The sequence below is a fragment of the Calonectris borealis genome, chromosome 2, assembly GCF_964195595.1.
Source record: "Calonectris borealis chromosome 2, bCalBor7.hap1.2, whole genome shotgun sequence".
Classification (NCBI taxonomy): Eukaryota; Metazoa; Chordata; class Aves; order Procellariiformes; family Procellariidae; genus Calonectris; species Calonectris borealis.
Window position 1 is genome coordinate 101,184,614 of NC_134313.1, and position 18,723 is coordinate 101,203,336.

General features: G+C 40.3%; 1 protein-coding gene across 1 annotated transcript; it reads left to right on the forward strand.

Moving 5' to 3' along the window:
• The first annotated feature begins 7,436 nt into the window (after nt 1–7,436).
• On the forward strand, nt 7,437–9,491 carry RNF182 (ring finger protein 182). The gene has a single exon (XM_075140710.1). The coding sequence runs from the start codon at nt 7,437–7,439 to the stop codon at nt 8,172–8,174; it is 738 nt and encodes a 245-aa protein (XP_074996811.1). The 3' UTR covers nt 8,175–9,491.
• Nucleotides 9,492–18,723: the final 9,232 nt, after the last annotated feature.

Below are 18,723 nucleotides of genomic sequence, written 5' to 3' on the forward strand. Positions count from 1 at the left end.
TAAAACAGCTACAAAGCAACCCACAGCCGTATGTCACATTAAATAGTCATTTAGCATATTGCTATATAAATAGCTCATGAATTATATATGAGGGAAAAATCCTTCTTAAGAAATATTGGAAGAGATTTTGCTTGTGTCTACAAGCCTAACTAATAAAACATGTTTTTCTACATCATAGTCAGTTTTAAGATTCATATCAATACTGTAGTAGCCTCTAGCTAAAGAAAGTCATTGAGGATAGTAGGGTTTCAATAAAGCATTCATACCATTTTCCACTACTACCTGACACATAATGTGAGTTATTGGAATAACAAAAAAGTATTGCAAATAATATTGTTAAGAGGAAATGGAGTCTGGTGATATTGAATATGCACATGCAAAGGATGTAGAAAGTACCCTCAGAGCCATGTCACAATATTGAATAAAGTGAACCCTGTGTTAGATGAAAATATCCCTGCTTACTTACCAGGGGGGGAAATAATAATAAAAAAAGAACATTAACTGTTGATTTTTTTTTTTAATATAAGATGGCACATTAATATTACATGACTTCTCATACTAAATGATCAGAGACCCATGAACTCCGCTTTGAATATGAAAAGCTATGATTTTCTGTATTTTGTATTTTTGTGATAGTATTGTAGGGGATTGAGAGAGATCAGGCAAGGACTGTAAATATTGTAACAATAACTTCTGATAAAACTACTTCTATTTGATACTAGTCCCTTGTGAAGCAGTCAATAACACACAAATGTTTGCTGTGTATGTTGCAGGGTTTCTCTTCCGTGCATAGTTACTTGAGAAATAACCTCATTACCTATCCCACTGAAAACCATGTTTTTGTGAAAAGAATTGAGGCATTTTTCATAGCAGTTTATACAGCTGACCATAAACCGAGCATGGATCAGTACGCCACATTCTGCAACTCTTCTGCAAAGTCTCACATTGATTAGAGTCGACAGGGAAATGCCCATTGTTAAAACCCATCCAATGTTAGCAGAAATGTGGCATGAAACAGGTTGAACATGTAATAGCTGCTGGCACTTTGAACGTAGTCTATTCAAATGTCAGATTAGTAAAGCGGTTTGGGGGGTTTTTTGCATTGTGCTTAGCACAAGCTGGAAAAATCTAGTGCGATGGTCATTTCCTGCTGAGTCAGAATGCAGCAAAGCTGCGCGACTGTGAATGCCGTGGTCCACAGGAGATGGTTGCTTTCTGGTCTGGTCTAGAGAAGAGACTGCAGTTTGTTTGGAAAAGTAGAAGTGATCAAAGAGCTTCTATGAGATATGTGGAGGAAAGTATTTTGATACGTTTTTGAAACTCTTCTTTCAAAGCACAGTTTATCTCTTTAGCTGCTTTGCTTTTGGGGTTTTTTTTGAGTGAATTGCTAATATTTGTGAATATGTGGTTGCTAGAAGAGATAGCACTTCAGTGTCTTTAGCGCATAATATTGAAAGAGGCTTAAAATCAACAACAGACCTCTAGAGATAACTCTAGATTATTTTACAGAAATAATTTTAGTAAATGGGATTCACCCAATATATTTATCTAAACAGAAATCTTAACATATGGGTATTTCCATCCAAACTAGAGAAGTTGGACGACTACTTCTCTTTCAGAGAAAACAGACTGAAACGTCTCCTAGCTGTATTCCTGCTCTACTAATTTTGTTTCCCTCCTTTCCACCAGTTTTTGCCCGTGTGGAGAAGAATAGGCATTTCTTGTGTTCCCTGCAAGTGAACCTTTGCAAGTTCTTTTTCTTGGAAAGTAAGTTTCTCTGTGTTTATTTATCTCTATATTTTTTTTTCCTTCTCTTATTCCCTAAATACCCTTGGCTTGCATTTAGAGGAAACTTCAAAAACCTTTGAAAATATCGCATGTTGGGTAGCTCCATGGATGATATCTTATGGAAGTTAATTACTGACCTCATGTATTGTTTTAGCTTATATGTGAAGTATTGGCAAATTCTCTTCACAGAAAAAAAAGTGTGAGATGAATGATAAAAGGTTGGTTTGATAAACTGGGCAAGGATGGTCTTTCATTAGGGAGGAGAAGCACAAATTTCCCATCTACTTTGCCCTGTCAGCATGACTGAGCTCCAATATTGAGAGTTTCATCTACAACTAATTGCTTCTAGCCCCTCATAAGAACACTTTGTCTATGCAGTGTTTGATAGATGAGTGCAAAGAGGGCTGTAACATGTTGTACAACCCATTCACCTTTCTTTCCACGCCTGGGATGAAAGCCTGCAATCTGCAGTCTGCAACCCAGCAGTGATTAGTAGAAAACTGATTAGTAGAAAACAGACAGTGGCCTGTTCAGGCTGGAGTAGTCCATTGCAGTCTGTCTGGCCATGCCTGGGGTCACATGCAAGAGCTTGCTATTATTTATTCAGTTTGGTTCTGTGGGTGGCCTCCTCTTGCTCTCAAGGGAGGATATTCCCTCTGCTTCTGGGTGTACCCTCCAGCAGTCAGCTGGAGCACTGTGGGGACTCTGGCAATCTTCTGCCATCCAGAAGATGCCTCTCTGTCTTCAGCTTTTCTCCCTTTCTAGTAAAAGGGTCAGGTAGAGGAGTCTGCGAGGTACAGGACAGGTGGCACCAGGAAGGGGAAGGGAGGGAGTCAGAGCTCAAGCAGCAGCAGGAACGTGACGTGAACAGGATTCACTCCTGCAGTGCTTTGACAGAACTCTTACAAAAGACAAGTGCTTGTCATAGTATAACAGATGTGCTTGTTCTTGGATAAACTGCAGTGGATGCTGTTATCATTGTATGTGTCTAGTAGTTTATATTTTGTTCAGAAAGCAGCTATGCACTACATAATAGACACAGGAATGAAAAGTTCTGCAATTGGATTATGTTGATCCCATCAGATAGGTTCAGTGGAAGACAGAATAGCAGAAGGTGTCTAGGCTTTCTTGTAAAAAGGAATTCATATATTAAATGAAAGAACTATCATCTAGGAGAGATGTTTAGCTACATAAGCAATTGTCAGCCTGATTCCTTATTCAGTAAGACAAAGCTTCTCAAACAGACCACATAAAGTGAGTTCAGGATACTGAAACATAGAATCATAGAATAATTTGGGTTGGAAGGAATCTCTAGCAAGGGTCCAGTCCCCTTTGCTCAAAGCAGGGCCAAATTCCGATGTAGAGTGGCCTGACCAGGGTTGTATCCAGTCAAGTTTTCAATATCTGTAAGGTTGGACATTTCATTTCCACCTCTCTTGGCACCTATTCCACCTTTTGAAATTTTTTTTTTCCTAATACCTAATTGAAATTTCCCTAGTTACAACTTGTGTCTGTTGGTATCAAACAAGCAGGTGAGACACCTCTATCTAAAAATAAATAAGCTCAAGTGGAAAACTGGACATAAGGAGTAGTTTAAAGTCATGAAAAATATCAGAATTAATAAAAATAAACACGGTGCTTTAAAAATAGACATGGGACCTCACTTTGATCTCAGGTCAATAGCAATTTTGTACTTGAAGTGAAAGAGGTTAGACTCATAGGATTTGCACTCAGGAGTTTTTACTTGACTGCCCTCTGGATGTCAAGGTCAGAAAGAACATGCAGATTGCAGCCCAATTTTTAAAAAAGCCTAAACATTAATGAAGTATTGGAACATATAATAGGGACATACCTTCTCATGGCATCTAAAAAAGTGGCTCAAAGAGAAGAGCACAAAGTGCGAACACACAGACACAATCCCTTTTTTCTACATAGTATTGCAGCTTCTCTTGTGTTCAACACACAGCAAGCAGAGGTATGTGAATTGCCACCTTTTTGGTGGGGAACCAGGATTCAGAGGGGCAGCATTAATCTATTCCCTACTTTAATTCCTTATTCTGCCTGCTTCCAGTAAATACCCACCTGAGAGACATGCAAAAGACAAGCTAGAAAATCTTTGACATAGAGTAGAAGTTGCTTGAAGGAGTAGCTGGCCATATTTCTCAAGAAATGTCTCCTTTTCTCAAGAAATAGGGCTGATTTGAAGTCAAATTTCTTTAAAATCCTCAGTTTTCTTATATTTTTAATAAGTCTCTGATCAGAGAACTTTTAGTATAGGTGGTGTATATAATAGGGGAGCATTAATTAAGCTCAAAAAGGTGTCAGTTCTCAGCAGAGAAAAAATGAGCAGGAAAGTGGGTATTGAGATGGGATAATAGAAAATTCCCTAAGAAATCAGGAGAGCAAAAAAGACAGAGGAAGCATCTAAAACCACCATAGAGCTGAGAAGGTAAAAAATGTATGAATAGCATTAATAGGAATTAGTGATTAAATTTTAATTTTGAAAGGAAAAGATGTATAAATGAAGAACAGTAGTAAGCAGTAATCACACTAGAACACATAAGGAGAAATTCAACATCTAAACTTAGCCAAAGAAAAAACAATCAATGATGTTTTATTACTGGTGGATGTGTTTTGAAGAGGCTCTGTGAAGGGAGAAAGATAATGAAAGTAGCTCTTTCTTGTATAGTACATGAAAAAAAAGTTTGAAAATAATTTGTAGAGTAGCTCATGACAGAAACTACAATAGGAGGATCATTGTGTTCTGGAAATGAAGCTAATGGTCCCAGTTTAGCAACTGGAACATTGCTAGTCCCAGGGACTTGTTACTCCTTGTACTAATGCTAAATTTGGCCACTTAGAGGGGATAGAATCAGGAAAGTTTGAAAACTGATTCAAGCAGAAGTGATCCACGTCTGAATAGAACTGGTTGGAAAGTGGGCTGTTTTTTGTGAAAACCTGGAAATATTCATTAGAAAGATAAATACTAAAATACAAAGATTTTCTAGTTGGGAGTTTTCAGAGAAAGGTCGCAATTTTCCATGAGAAGAATTTTTCCATTTTCTGGAATATTTTTGGTTAATCAGAAATCTAGTTTTATGTCATAGGACAACATTTGCCAGCCTTAGCAGTGAAGCATGAACATGTTAGTAATCCTAATTCACCTCAGGTACAGAAGATGAATGATACTCAAGATGTAAAAGTTCAAAACCGTCGCTTGTTTTGTTTGGCTTCTTAACTTTTCAGCAGTGCTTTGCCTTCCTGTAGGCTGGCATTTCACTTTTTTAGGTCCATTTTGTGGTTTCTTCATCCTTTGGAAAGTTAGCATCTCCTGACATTTATATATGCCTAAAAGTCATCTAGAAGATGATATCTGGAATGAAATAAAAAGAGTAGTAGAAATGAATAAGGAAGCACACAATGTAATGAAGGATAAAGGATAGGTTATAATATCTGTAAAACATGTATTTTTTGTCTCTTTTAAGATGTTTAGCTTGTACACTCTGAAAATTATGGATCAACCTTCTCATGTTTGCCTTGCCTAATGGAACACACCACAAATATAGTCACAGTACAAATAATAAAAATAACAGTTAGGCAGAGATGAAAACTTTTAAAGCACTAAAGAAATAAGTTGGAAAAGGCAAGAAAATTGAATGGGGAGGGAGCCATGTCTGTTTTAAATTCTTAGAGAAATGGGTTTTTTTCTTCACTATTTTCATTACTGCATTGACTGAAGTATTACATCTTTGTTTTAAAATCCAGAAGATGAGTTTTAGAAATTATGTTACTTATAGAAGCTATATTGTGCAGAAAGTTAAGAGAGAGAATGGAAAATCATTAAGGTAGGAACAAGAGGCCCATGAAAGAGACTTTACTGTACCTGATGATTGGCAGGTAAAATGTATTGACAGAAAGAGCACATTGCTTAAAAGAGAGAACTTCCTGCCTTGTTCTCAAAAAAAGGACAAAGATCTGAATGCTAGGAGTGAGTAAAAACTTCCCAAGGAAAAGGGAAAGGAATCAAACATTTACTAAAACTAATAGTCAAGATACAAGTTTATTGAAATAGGCCACTTTTTTCATATTCCGTGTGCCTGATATTTATTGATAATGCAAAAGGCAGCTGGACACAAGTGCTGACCCCCATCATTTGACTCTGAAGCAAGTTCCTTGCTTCACTCTAGCAGTGAAGGGTGAGTTTGAAAGCCTGCAAAATGCAATGCCGCACCCATCTCTGTGAGCAAGCATATGCCTGAATCTGGAAGAAGTTTTTATCTTCTGGCAGATAGAGCTGGTTTTGTAAATGCTGGTAATTATTGGTCCCCAGAGTACATAGTCCTGGTTAATGTTTTGTTTATAATACATGGACTGTTTCCTGAAGTTGTGAAAATGCACGGTTACCGAATATGACCATACATTCATTTAAGCGAGGCTGATGGGTCTGGTGGCAAAAGTGCTGCGCGGAATGGGAATGCAGCAGCACAAGCATGCCAGGGGCCTCTCCTTAGCTGAGGTGTGAAACAGCTGTCGCAGCCATGAAACACTTGAAAGACAGTGCATCTGGTGAATGCCCTTGAGGGATGCATTAGCCTTCACCCTGGCATCCACACATTAAAGGACACATTTGTTGCAAGCTAAAGAAACCTCATTTTTGTCATCTGTGTTTGGCAGCTAGGTGGAGACAGAGAAATGAGCTGTTCCACAAGTAGCAAAATTAATAAAGCCTGATCTGTTCCAAATTTGACCTAGGTCCGCACATAACTCTTTACAATAACCTCAGCCCTCTTCCATACCCACTCCATTCCCCAAAACTCTATTTCCCTAGAGTATCACCAGCTCCCCCCTGTGTTTCCCGCCTCTCTGGCTGAGCAATAGGCAGCATGCTGCCTGTTCAGAGCAGAGGCTGGGTGGGTGTGTGCTGGCTGACCATTGCCTTCCAGGATAAATGGTAGCTATTATAAATACCTCTCCCTCTCCTCTACCCAACTAGTAGTGAATAGTGTTCACTACTTTTTTAGAAACTTAGTTATCTTCAGTACTGCTGCCCCTCTGGCGATTTGTTTGAAATGGGACAGGAGGTTCACAAGTTACCGAGAAAGACGAAAAGCTCCAGGGGTCAGGTCTCATTTCCTTAGGAAACCAGGGTTTAAACAAACGGTCACAGATCAGTGATTAGATTGCAGCTTCTGCTGAGAACTTCATGGGCTGAGCCAGTCAAAGTTACAAGTCTAAAACAAATGCATGCAGCGTGATACTCAGTTTTATCAGCATGACTGCTATATAGGCCCCATATGCCAGAGAAAAAAACTACCTTAGAGGTATTTTTAGCAAAGAAAGCTAAGCTTGTAAAAAGTGGAACTTGCATATTTCACCTGCTACAGCTTTTTCTTTCCTTTTCTTCCAGAAAAATTCCACGTCATCTTTTTCAGATGGATGCCTGGCTCAGAGTAAAGGACGTGCAGTGCACAACCCCTAGCAGAAGCTGAAAATGGATGATGCCTACTGATGCTTTTCGACAACATCATCTCCTCTTTTCCTGTTTGAGATGGGTGATATGATCGTCAGGAAAAAGTTCTAAAATAAGCCTGAGTGACCTCTTCGTCCCTTGACTCCTGTTTCCGCAAGTCTAAAAACCATCAGAAGAAATGACCAGTCAACTACCAGAGGAGTCTGTGGAGACCCAAAGCTCTGATGAGCTTGAGTGCAAGATCTGTTACAACCGCTATAACCTGCGACAGAGAAAACCGAAAGTGCTGGAGTGTTGTCACAGAGTATGTGCCAAATGCCTTTGCAAGATCATAGACTTCGGTGATTCCCCGCAAGGAGTCATAGTATGCCCATTTTGCAGGTTTGAAACATGCCTGCCAGACGATGAGGTTAGTAGTCTTCCTGATGACAACAACATCCTTCTGAATTTAGCTTGTGGGGGAAAGGGAAAGAAGTGCCTACCAGACAACCCAACAGAACTGTTGCTGACTCCCAAAAGATTGGCATCTCTGGTTAGCCCTTCTCACACCTCTTCTAATTGTCTGGTTATAACAATCATGGAAGTACAAAGAGAAAGTCCCCAGACTCTGAACTCAACCCCTGTGGTGGAATTTTACAGGCCTACGAGTTTTGACTCTGTTGCAACCGTGTCCCACAACTGGACGGTGTGGAACTGCACATCTTTGCTCTTCCAGACCTCAATTCGGGTACTAGTGTGGTTGCTAGGGTTGCTGTACTTTAGTTCCTTGCCTTTAGGGATTTATTTACTGGTATCTAAGAAAGTCACCCTTGGGGTTGTCTTTGTAAGCCTTGTTCCTTCGAGCCTTGTTATTCTCATGGTTTATGGCTTTTGCCAGTGTGTTTGCCATGAAGTTCTAGACTGCATGTCATCTTGATAACAAATACAGTAAAGTAAGATGTATTGCCACATGTGTAGCATAGTTGATTTATCCTGTCTTTGTATTCTTATTTATTCTTATTGTTCTCCATCCCACTAAGTAGAAGCAGTGGCCATAGTTATATGGTCCTTTTTTTCTACTTGATTTGATTTCCACCCCCCCTCCTTTTTTTAAGCTAAATAATGGAAATAAAATTTACATGCTGATTTTAGAAAGGGATAAAGCAAAATTGCCAAACTTGGTGCCTGCTGCTGCTGCCACTATTCAAATGAGTAGCCCTTTGCTTTCTATTGGCTTGATCATGTCAGTCAAGGCTGCAGGATCCACCCTAGAAGAAATTAGTATAATAGGCACCTTCCAGGTCAAAGTACAGCATCTCTTCATCCAAAGCATCTCATGCTTTGGAATATCTGTTATTTATCATTCATGATCATTTATAGCAAATGAAATAACTTTGTTAGTTAATATTATAAGAAGAGTAAGACAAGCTACCATTGCTTTTTTCAATTCTTGTTATAGCAAAAATATTTGTGGGAGGCCAATGGTTACAGATATTTTGCATTCTGCGACATGAGGAATCTTCTTTTCACCATGCTAAAAACATGTCTCCAAAACACTTTGCCCAAACAGAAGCCCACTTTACTTGTCATATAGTTGCAGTTCCCTCCGAGATACTTCTGCTAGTGAGTACTTCCAGGGACCCAGCCACACGTTTGCTCTTTTCTAGGTGCACTTATTTCAATGTGCATACACCTTAGGCTTCCCTTTGAGGGTTCAGAGCTCTGCAGACTTCTCTAACTATGTTTTGTTATGCTTACCCTCCCTCCCGCATTTCCACCACCATACCATTAGTCCTCCTAACAAATTGCCTGACCAACTTCATGCACATCTACCTTGTGGTAGTTACACTGGAGAATTTGGCTTATGTGACTTTAACTATCGGGATAGACTTTTATTCCCAACCATTAGGAAATGGACCTTCCATCAACTAATACAAATTTCAGAAAATATCTGAAACGGTTAACTGGGTGGTTTTTTTTTTTGCTTTCTGAGTTCACAGAATGAGCATTGTAAGGAGGTACTATGACTTTGGGAAGGTTTCTGTTTAACGCGTAGTCCTTCAAAATGTTTGATACTCTGAGCTTCCTCTGTCACCATTGTGAGTTGATGACACTCTAGATGTGGCAATTAGCATGTCTTGATTAGTTGAGTTCAGAGGAATTACTGATGATTTATCATTCCACAAATAGAATCAGGCCCTGTAAGGCTTGCTTGTATGTTGCATGATTTAGGCTAGTTTTTGAACTACTGGAAGAGCACAAAAAGAAGAAATATTTAAAGTTTATGTGTATAACTAGGTCTAGTAAACACCACAGTTGCAAACTCATTTTCCTGTGCACAGCAGGGTAAAAACTGAGAAGGGGGAGTTGAGCAGTGCAAGCATGGTTTTTACGTCAGGCACAAGATTTAGTAATTTCAAGGCAGTGTAAGAGGGAGAGGAGTTTGTTGCATGAAGACTGAATGTATGGCCTAACACTATATTCTTAGAGCAAACTGACTTTGGTAAGAATGAAACATGCCGATGGGAAAAGCAGAGCGTAAGTGGTTGTTGGGTCTGTCAAGAGGATTTGAAGTCAAGCTGATCCAATTTTTGTAGATGGCACAGGTGGTATCTACAGTTTCATTCCTATTGCAAACATAGGGAAAAATGTGGAAATGCAAAGGTCCTGCTTTTCTTGACACTCATTTTATAATAGTGCATATATATGTGTGTGTATGTTCATATAGACACATATGTAAGAAGAAAACTTACAGCGAAATTATAGTTTTCAAGTGTATGGAGTTATGGAGCTATGTACTGAATGATTAAAGGAAATGTTTCAGACTTTTCTGTAACAAGTTTATAACAATAATAACTAAAATTTTCAGGATTCCTAGAAATGACTACTCCTAAGTAATTGTTTTTAATGTTTGTGGTAAAGCACATATAGTTAGAAGAGGTATCATCTCCAGTTCTGGTATACTGCAAGGTTTGACTCATCTATGAACTCATAAATTTTAAGTATCCAACAATAATCATGTCAAAAAGCAAGAAAAATAGAAACCTATGTGGTTTTATAGTACTTCATAACTTTGGGAAGAGATGTATTTGTAGTGTTAGGGATTTACATGTTTTAGGATTTGTTCACTTTGTCTGAATATAGTGTCTCTAATAAAGGGCTGGCTAATAGAGGAAGTAGGTTTTGCAAATGTGTGACATACATGTATTACCTCTGCACAACATGTCTACAGTGCTACCTGTTGTCTTTTCCTTTTGATTTTCAGTTGATTAAGATTATTTTAGCTCCAGCACCGGGTATTTTGTACTCTGTTTTAAAACAGAGCCTAGTCTTGCCAGGATTAAAGTGGTGTCAGTTACACATCACAGCACAAATAAGTACACCTGTTATTATACTTCACTACTTTTAAGACTGCCAGCCCGTTAAATTTATGCTGTTATTTTAGACTGTGCTGCAACACTAATCCACTGAAAAATGCAAGCGTGCAAAAACATATTGATTGTATAGCTTATTCTGCTGCTCAGCCAGAGCATGTTATTACAGCTTTGGTCTCATAAAATTCCTATATGACTTATAATATGGCCACTGAGAATTGCTAGGAGGTCTAAATCTCTGTTATTTGTGGAGAAGGTATTTGCTGTGTGACTGAGACTAGAAGAACTTCACATATTACTCTTTCATTATTTTTGTTCTCCACCATCCTTAAGACTTAGAACTGAAAACTCTCGTGTCCTCCACAGTGGAATAACTGCGCTGAAGGCAGTGTAAATGGGGCTAGAATCAAGTCCTGCATACCTGCCTGCCTGCATTTCCTTCCCTTTCTGTGACTTTCTTCTCTCCTTGGAGAGTAATGGCTCCCGTGGTCGTAAAATACTGCCTGCACACCGAGGCAATTCCCTTTCAGTAGGATTTTATTCCTGCTTTGCCCAGACACGTGACTCAACCGGGTACAAAGTGTTATAAATTGGTTACTACAGGATTAATTTAGTCCCAATGAGATTTTTTTGGTTTTGATTCCTGCTTATCCTATGGATGCGGACTGTATCCTCCCCGGCTGCTGGTTTACAGCGTGATATAGTGGTATCCCCTGAGGGCTGGGGCAGGATGATGCAGTCGTAGTTGCTGGGCGCAACTGGAAATGACTGTTCCGAAGTAATTGTTTTTAACCCAGGATGTGCTGAGCGGGACCGTCCTCTGAGCGGGACCCAGCGAGGGATGAAGCTCTCCTGCAAGCGCGGCCTGAGCCCAGAGCCTAAAGGGCAATTAACAGAGAGGGGGTTATGTGGAAAGCAGGGCCTGTGGGTCCATAAACAGGACGTGGGGCCTCGGGGCTGGGGGTGGGCTGCGGCTGAGGAGCTGAGCGAAGCAGAGAGGGGTCTGGGTCTGGGACAAAGGGGCTGTGTTTTAAATAAGGAGTTTGGTGTAGAGCTGCTGCGAATAGAGCTTAATGTTTTTCATACTGACCCTTTTGGGTTTTAAAATTCATTTGGTAATTGAAGGTCATTTGCTACTGCTACCACAGTTGAGTATTTTTACTTTCCAGATGGCAAAGTACTGAACTTTACAATTTAAAGAGATCCTTAGATTTGGGCATACTCCCTCTATTATGTTAACTCTTTAAAGCTGCGATCTTTCAAACAGGATTGACCAAATTAAGGGCTGATGTCTTTGATTTAGCCGCATTGTGAGCTTTGTCCTACTATATTGATTATAAGCCTGCAAAACTGTATAGGCTAATATAAAACACTTAAAACAGGCGAACTCTTGTCCTGATAACACTGTTGGCAAACTTCAGGGTTGCCAGCATTTTACAATGTATCCAAGAATAGACGCTCTTCCCGATGGACTTTATTACCTGAAGATACAGGCAAGTCCAACAGCACACAGCCAAATAGGCAAGTGCAGTACAGGAAAACACAGCTTTCCAGCTACGTGGCTACACGTCACTTCAACCGGAGGAAGGGGAACTGAGGAGGTTCGCAGGAAGGTGGATGATGTTGCATTTGGGGGACTTCCTTGTTATTAGGGTACAGAGCCATTGGTTTTCCTAGTTCTAACCAGTTCCAGGGGTAGATTCAACTCACTTTTCCCCATTACTTTCCTGTCCCCTCTGCTGGGTCAAGGCTACATGGAACTGTGGGTAAACAGTATTTTGAAATAAAACAACCTTTTCTGCTACACTGAGTTTGCAGCTCAGTCCAGCAAAACAAGATTAATACTGAAAAGGTGGCAAATTGCAGTCGGGATGCGAGAGTGAACAGGGTGCAGAGGTGAAATGACAGCAGGTTGTTAAAATAGTTTTGATGTCAAAGCAAGGAAAACGTGGCTACATCCTACCTTGTCTTGGCTGGCTCAAAACTAGTGAGAGGCTGTCCCAAGCCTGAGGACCACCGTGACTCAACACCCTCCCCTGCATTACAGGGGACAGTTCACTTCAGTTGTGCAGCTTGATTTCTTGTACAGCAGTTGTACATCATGGTTTCATCTTCCTGCGTGGATGATGGGTGTAGTGAAAGGTCCACAGTGTTCCGCTCTTAAACAGGCTCCTAAGGTTTCTCAGGGGTTTCTTTCTGGATTTCTTCATGTTTCTACAAAAGCCAGACAGTGCGCTTTATTTTAAATAGAGCAGTGCCTTCAAGGATAAAAAAAAAAATGGGGGGAAGAAGAAGAACTGAGAATTTTGAAATCATTTTAAGATATCCAAAGCGATGGAAAGAGACTGTTCTGAGAGTCTACTTTTACTTTCATACTAGCAGATTAGATGTTATCCTTTGAGTGACATCAGTAAATATTTAGTGCTGGAGATCCCTGAGGGAGTTTATAAGTCTGCCAGACCTTAGGCACAAAGCCCATACTCCAGTGCTTTTCTGTAAAGCACCATTCTGCCTTTTGCATCAGCTCCCCTTGTCAAAAGTCGAACCGTCACAGTTTATAAAGAGTTCTGGCACAGAGAATAAATCCCCAGTCTGGGGACGGTAAATCATCTTTTTAGAGACGTGTGTGGCAGTAGCAAAGCTTTCAGTGCTAGACGTTAAACAAAGAAGTCATCTTGCAGTCTGAATTGCTAGCATAAATTACAGTTTAAATCAAGTTTCATTGTGTTGGGCAACACTACAACTACAAATCCTTTTATTGTATTTCTCTCTCTTTCTTGTGTTATACAAATGTGGTTTGCATTTTTTAAAAATGTATTAAATCATAGATGGGTAGAAAAAAGCCTAATAAGTCATTTTATCCATTTTGTCTGCCCCTGTAGAGATGAATTTGTCTATTCTGGTTTTAAATATCTCAAGTGATGAGGCCTCCACCTCTTCCTACAAGGGACTTTTCAGCCATTTAGTAGGCATCTTGGTTAGGAAACGTTTTCTTCGTACTGATCCCAATTTTTTCTTCTGCATAATGTAATCCCTTTATTCTGCGCCCACTGTTTTGTCTTTTATGAAATCTGGGAAATGTATCATATTTGTCCATTTCATCCCATAGCTGAATAATTCATAATCCTTGTTGTTCAAGTAATGCAAGAGATAAGCAACCAGTTGCTGAACAGCTAATACTCCACTGAGATGGTGTGCCATGTACCAGTAGACATAGTTACTGGCAAGGCCTGGCTGACACTTCTTTCTGCATTAGGGAGTGAAAATGTCAAGTGGAACTGAAGAAACACGTCTTCCCAAGCGCATGCGTGGCAATATTACTGAAATTTCAAGAGGTGCTGAGGCAAACAGCCTACTTCTTTAGATAGAGCTTTTCTTTCTAAAAGTGGATGATTTTAATAAAAGTACGCTTTTAAAAAGCATTTAAATGTCCTTTTCATAAGCAAACCTCTATGTGAGAACAACACTATGTCAAAACTCTTAACTTGTTGAGAGACAAGGCTGGATTGATTGCCACTCACTGCAGAGCAGTTTTTGCTGACAGCTTAGCTCAGAAGAAAAATTTAATCCAGCGTTAAAGAGAAGAGTTTGAAAAGATGCCTTCGCAACTGTGTCGCTGGAATCAGATCTGTGCATGAAAAAATGACTCATCTCTTGACAACAGAGACAGTGCATTGCCGATTTAATTACAACGTATTAGATAATCTTCTGCCTATCTCAAATGACAAGAAGGAGCAGTGTGACTACGGAAACCCTAGGTGGACAGATGGACTTCATATGATTTTGCGTTCAAAAGATACTTTAAAAAGCGGTACTATGCTTTATAAGAGAATGCTGAGCCTGGGAAAGGTGGACGGTCTGCTGGTTCAAGAAGGGTCTCTCTAACAGTGAGTGGTGGTGGGTGCATGTAAAAAAATACATGAACGGCCCACGCGGACGGTGAGCTTCCAATATACCTCCTCATTTACAGCAATCTGCAGTTTGGACACCTCTTGAGATGGAGGTTATGTCTGTATCTGTGGGTTTGATTCTTGCCTATGTCCTTTAAATGTTGTTTTTTAACCCATTTATAGTCTCGGCATCTATAAAATCCCACAGCAGCGAGTTCTGTAATTTAATTATATACTTTGTGGAAAAGGTCTGCTTTGTCTTAAAAACTCCTAAGATACTAGTTACGTGTCCCCTACTTTTTCTGAGAGGAAAATCAGTTCCGAGGTGTGATTGCACATTGTTTCCTCCGCACCTCTGAGAACTTCATCTTTCTCTAGAAATATTAACGTCTGGATTTTATCCCTCATGCTTCTCCTCAGCCGCCTCTTTTCCAAGCTGAAGATCCTAGTCAATTTGATCTCTCCTTAGATGGTAGCCTTTCCGTGCCTGACACCACCCATTGCACTTCCCTGAACCTTTTCTACTGCTACTTCTTTTTTGCGTTGAGGTGGGGCGAAGCACTCGGAAATACATTCTAATTAGTGTCAGTAAGTTGTGTGACGATGTAAGACATCTGTACTCCCACAGCCGCTGAAATCACTTTGTCACTGGTATCACTCCTGACAGCACATCTGAGGTGTTACACTTGACTGTTGTTAGTTTATATATCATGCATTATATGGAGGGCAAAAACATGTGCGTTGATAAACTTGCTAACATGTATTTATCCCATTCTAATCTGTCTGCTTAAATTGTCCAGTTCACCTGGGTGCAGGAGATGGTAGATTCCAGGAGAATATTTAATTTAATCTTGGCATAGACTCTACACATTTTAGCTCTATGAAGCACGTGGCCTGACATTGCTGGACTGAGCAGCTACTCATCAGCAAGCGCTGTAAGATGCCTTCTCTCTCGGCCGTAGCGCTGCGCCTACCTCACCCACTTGCTGTGCCCAGCCCAAACTACAGCCTAGAGCTTTTCATTGCAATAATACTTTTTTTTTTTTACGTCTTTTACTTAATCTTTTATTTCCTCAAGGCTTATGGCCTTTTTCATGTTCTCCTTTCTTCTTTCCAAGAAGAGGAGATGCTGGCAGATAAAAATAATAATAATAACGCTGTTTAGAGGGTGAGCCCTTTACATTTGCTCCTTCACATTGCCAGTTAGGGGTCTCTGCCTTCAGCTCCCAGGGATGTAAGCAGGGGGCTCAGCAGCTCGCTGCCCCGGGCCCCAGCGAAGGCTCCTCGCAGCCTCTGGAGGACTTCTTCACGTTGATGCTCTTTACATCAATGTTCCATCTTCGCTCCTGCTTTTTCTTAGAAAAACTGAGTGACTGTAAAAAGGCATTATTATTGCATTAAAACTAGATAGGGCTCATTTCCTCTCAGCAAAGAATAAAATTCTGGGGCCGAAACTCAGGAATTCTGTGGAGCTTCCAGGGTCAGCTGCAAATCTCTGATGACTTTTTTGTTAGTTTTGGTAATGAAACATGCTAAATAAAACCAGGTCAGTGAGGCTGTGTAAATCATGCAGATACTTAATGAAACTTCGCAAGTAGGTTTTAAAAGTGTGGAAAAAAAGTTTTTAAAAAAAAAAAAGAAAAAGAAAAAAGAGGCTTAATCACACTCTAGGGCTTGGGTGGAGAGGGCAAACAGCTGGATGTAACTTGACAAGACAAGAGATTGCAAAAATGATGTACGAAGACAGGTAGAATGTGAAAAATATGTGTGCCAGATCCAGTGAATTATTGACACATTGTAGTGTGTACTTCTTGATCCAAGAAACTGAAAAAAACAAAAGGTTTAAGCATATATGGCTTTACTTTATACTTTGTCTCCTAAAATCCACTGGTTTCAAATTCCAGATCAGCTTGAGGCTTACCAAATGTAACGTGAGTTTTATGAGAGGAGTTTGACTGCTGTAACTTTGCCTTCTATAGTTGTCTTTTTTAGTTTTATGAAGAAAAGTCATAGTGTGGGGACTTCTTTTTGTTTGTTTTTATTTCAGGAGTGGAACAATGAAATACAACGTAATCTGGCAGACACAGAAACTATAACATGGTAACAAATGGCAGAAGTAAAACTATTCCTGTCTGAAATAATGAAGTACTAATGTAAAAGCAATTGTTTCACTCAATAAAAATTTAATTTTTCAGTAAAGATTTGTCATGATAAGCATATTTCTTAATGCCTGGATTTGGAGGTCTTTCAGATTTCATTCCTGTTATTCCTCGGAACAGTTTAAAAAATAGACTGACGGTGAGTATGTGATAGTATTTCACAGTATTTTAACCAAACAGGACAAAACATTTCTGTTTACTGCATGAGAATGTAAAGTATTTTGTGAAAAGGAAGATTGCAAAAAATTAAAAAAAAAAGCTAGGCAGATTTCTAGATGATCACTCAACCACGTCTTTTTAAGATAAAGGGACAGCATGTATGAGGGAGCGTTCCAGGTAGCAGCCAGAAGGTAATTTGGAGCATGCATTTTGCATTGGATTCCTACATTTGCTGACCTTGCCCACTGGCTGTTATGAAAAACACAGGGCTAATTCCAGGCTTAGAGAGGGATGTTCTTGCCTGGAAACCCTTAGTACAGGCATCTCTAAAACCTGAGCCCACCAGTGTTTGCTTCTTCCGAAGGCTGCAAGCTGCAGGTTGTCCCTCATGTTATCAGAGAGGCGGCAGCGGAGCCTGGTCACGGGTGTCGTGGGCGTGATCTGCACACACGTGCGCGCGGGGAAGTGCAGCTGCCCGGCCAAGGCGTGCTCCCCCAGCATGAGTTACTCCTTCTTTTAGCAGGACTACAAGGAGCGAGTGTGTTGTGTAACTGCTGGCTTCAGGCACAGCTGGACCATACAGGCGCACAACTCACAGGGTTGCAATATGTAATCTTGTAGTAGTGGGTAGAATAGGAAGATTTATTCATATTAGCCAGTAGGTAGCCACTGGTGTAACTTGCATTTTGAATGGATGAGACTTTGGTATAGGGATGGTTGGATATAAAACTCATGCAGTGGCTTCTTTATTTTTTAAATTGCAAAACCTCACCCGCCATGCTTTGCTTCCTTTTTCTCTATTAAACTGAGGAATGGCCCAGAACCAGTACGCTTTCTGATTTCCAGATCTCATCAGCCTCTAAGCTGGTAGATATTTGAACCCTAAGTTGTGGGCTAAACCCACTCTTAGCTGAGAGTAAACCATCCTTGGAAAAAGGTGGAGGTGTACTATCTTTCCCCCTCTCTAGTGTAGAAATAAAAGCTCAAATTAAAATTTAGGCATTTGTTTTTACCACAGGAAATTCAAACATGAAGTTTCTTTTCAGCTTCATTTTTACCACACCAGAATTTCAGATATTTCCTTTGTTTCTTCCCAACACAGCCCAATGCATAGGTTTAGGAAATCAAGTGCAGTACATAAGCAAATGAGAGAGAGCGTGATCTTCGCTTGGAAGTTCTTTGTTTGTTGAACTGTACTGATAAAAGCAGCATTAAAACAACTTTGGGAGAAGAGGCAGCTTTGTTAGGTATCCAAATTGCTGAGCTTTTAGCATCGCTGGAACCTCCAAAGAGGAAAACAAATGAAGTTTAGACCCAGATTCTTGAACGTTAGAGCTAAAAGCTCTCCCCCTCTTTAAATACAGAAAATATCAGGAGCTGCTTACACATCACAAAGGGATGCCAACCTGTTCCTCTTGCCATTGACAAATTGGATCCCCAGTCAATCCCCTCTCATTCAAAAGGCAAATTATTCAGTGGTTAGTTCTGGTAGAGCCATTGGTGTTTTGACCTAGGACTGAGCCTCTGGTAGGAGCAGGGGAACGTGCCTCGGCATCACCTGGTTGTACGCCCCGATAGCAGCCGGGTGGGGAGGACCGGGAAGGCTGCGCCTCCCAGGCCTTGAACCATGACGACATTTAGAGATGCTTCTTGAAAGATGTTACCTGCCGGCTGTGCCTGCTTGCCTGAAACGTGAATTATGGCTGTCTCCTGGAGCCAAGGAGATAACAGCTGAGCCATTCGGTGCCAGACACCTCTGGGAAATCCTATAGAGCAATCTGAGCTGGCCTCAAAGGGAGAATTGGGAGGAAGAGCCTTGTAGGTATCACGGGCTGTACTTTTTACACAGCAGCAAGGGAAGAAGCCCTGTTCCCATTAACGTGAAGAGGAACGGAGCATTTCAT